The 778-nt window shown below is 37.4% G+C and overlaps 1 protein-coding gene across 1 annotated transcript in view; it reads right to left on the bottom strand.

Annotated features, from left to right (window-relative positions):
* Window positions 1-540, bottom strand: part of LOC107575213 (uncharacterized) — a 21,302-nt gene extending 20,762 nt beyond the window's left edge. Inside the window, exon 1 of the mRNA XM_016261622.1 lies at window positions 375-540. Coding sequence (XP_016117108.1) covers window positions 375-540 — 166 coding nt within the window. The remainder of the gene's footprint in view (window positions 1-374) is intronic.
* Window positions 541-778: the final 238 nt, after the last annotated feature.

Below are 778 nucleotides of genomic sequence, written 5' to 3' on the forward strand. Positions count from 1 at the left end.
GGAATTTCTATGTCAATCTCTTCTTTTCTCAATGCTGACTTGGCCAGCTTATCCACCTCCTCGTTCCCTTCTACACCTACATGGGCAGGTATCCATAAAAACTCTACTCTTACTCCTGTTTGGTTTATTCTATATAAATTCTGTAAAATTTCGTAAAGTATATCCTGTCTAGATGCTGATTTCCCACTATTTAAACTGTTTAATACTGAATATGAATCTGAACAAACTACACTTATAGGACTGATTTCTTCCACCCACTGCAAAGCCATTAGAATTGCCATCATTTCTGTTGTGAATACAGATACATCGTTAGATAACCTTTTAACTGTGCTATATTTAAAATAGGGAATATATATATGGCTGCAGCTGTATACCCAGAATCTGGATGTTTTTTTTTCGGTCTTCTTCTTTTCCTCTTCTTTGAGGTTTTAACATCCAAAAGCGTTCCATTACCGCCACCTTCCGGTTTGTGTCCGCTGTTATTCCAGTTTCCTCCATCATTCTCCTCATCAGACCTTTTCTAACTCCCAGCAAACACATTTTTGGTTCCCAGAAAGTTGAGAAGGGGAGAAAGTTATAACTATAGTTTCTGGTTTTTAGAACGTTCCCCATACGTTATTATAACGTTTCCCTAACCTCTTTACTCCAGTATGATCACCCCGCTGTACGTCAGTAATCATCCAGCACTCACGACCCAGTAGGCTATAGTATTATTAGTGGCATGGAAATTATATATGGACGCCTAATCAGTATTATAAAAAACATATCTTGTTTTTAT

This window comes from Sinocyclocheilus grahami, unplaced genomic scaffold (genome assembly GCF_001515645.1).
Source record: "Sinocyclocheilus grahami isolate Dianchi unplaced genomic scaffold, SAMN03320097.WGS_v1.1 scaffold2512.1, whole genome shotgun sequence".
Lineage (NCBI taxonomy): Eukaryota > Metazoa > Chordata > Actinopteri > Cypriniformes > Cyprinidae > Sinocyclocheilus > Sinocyclocheilus grahami.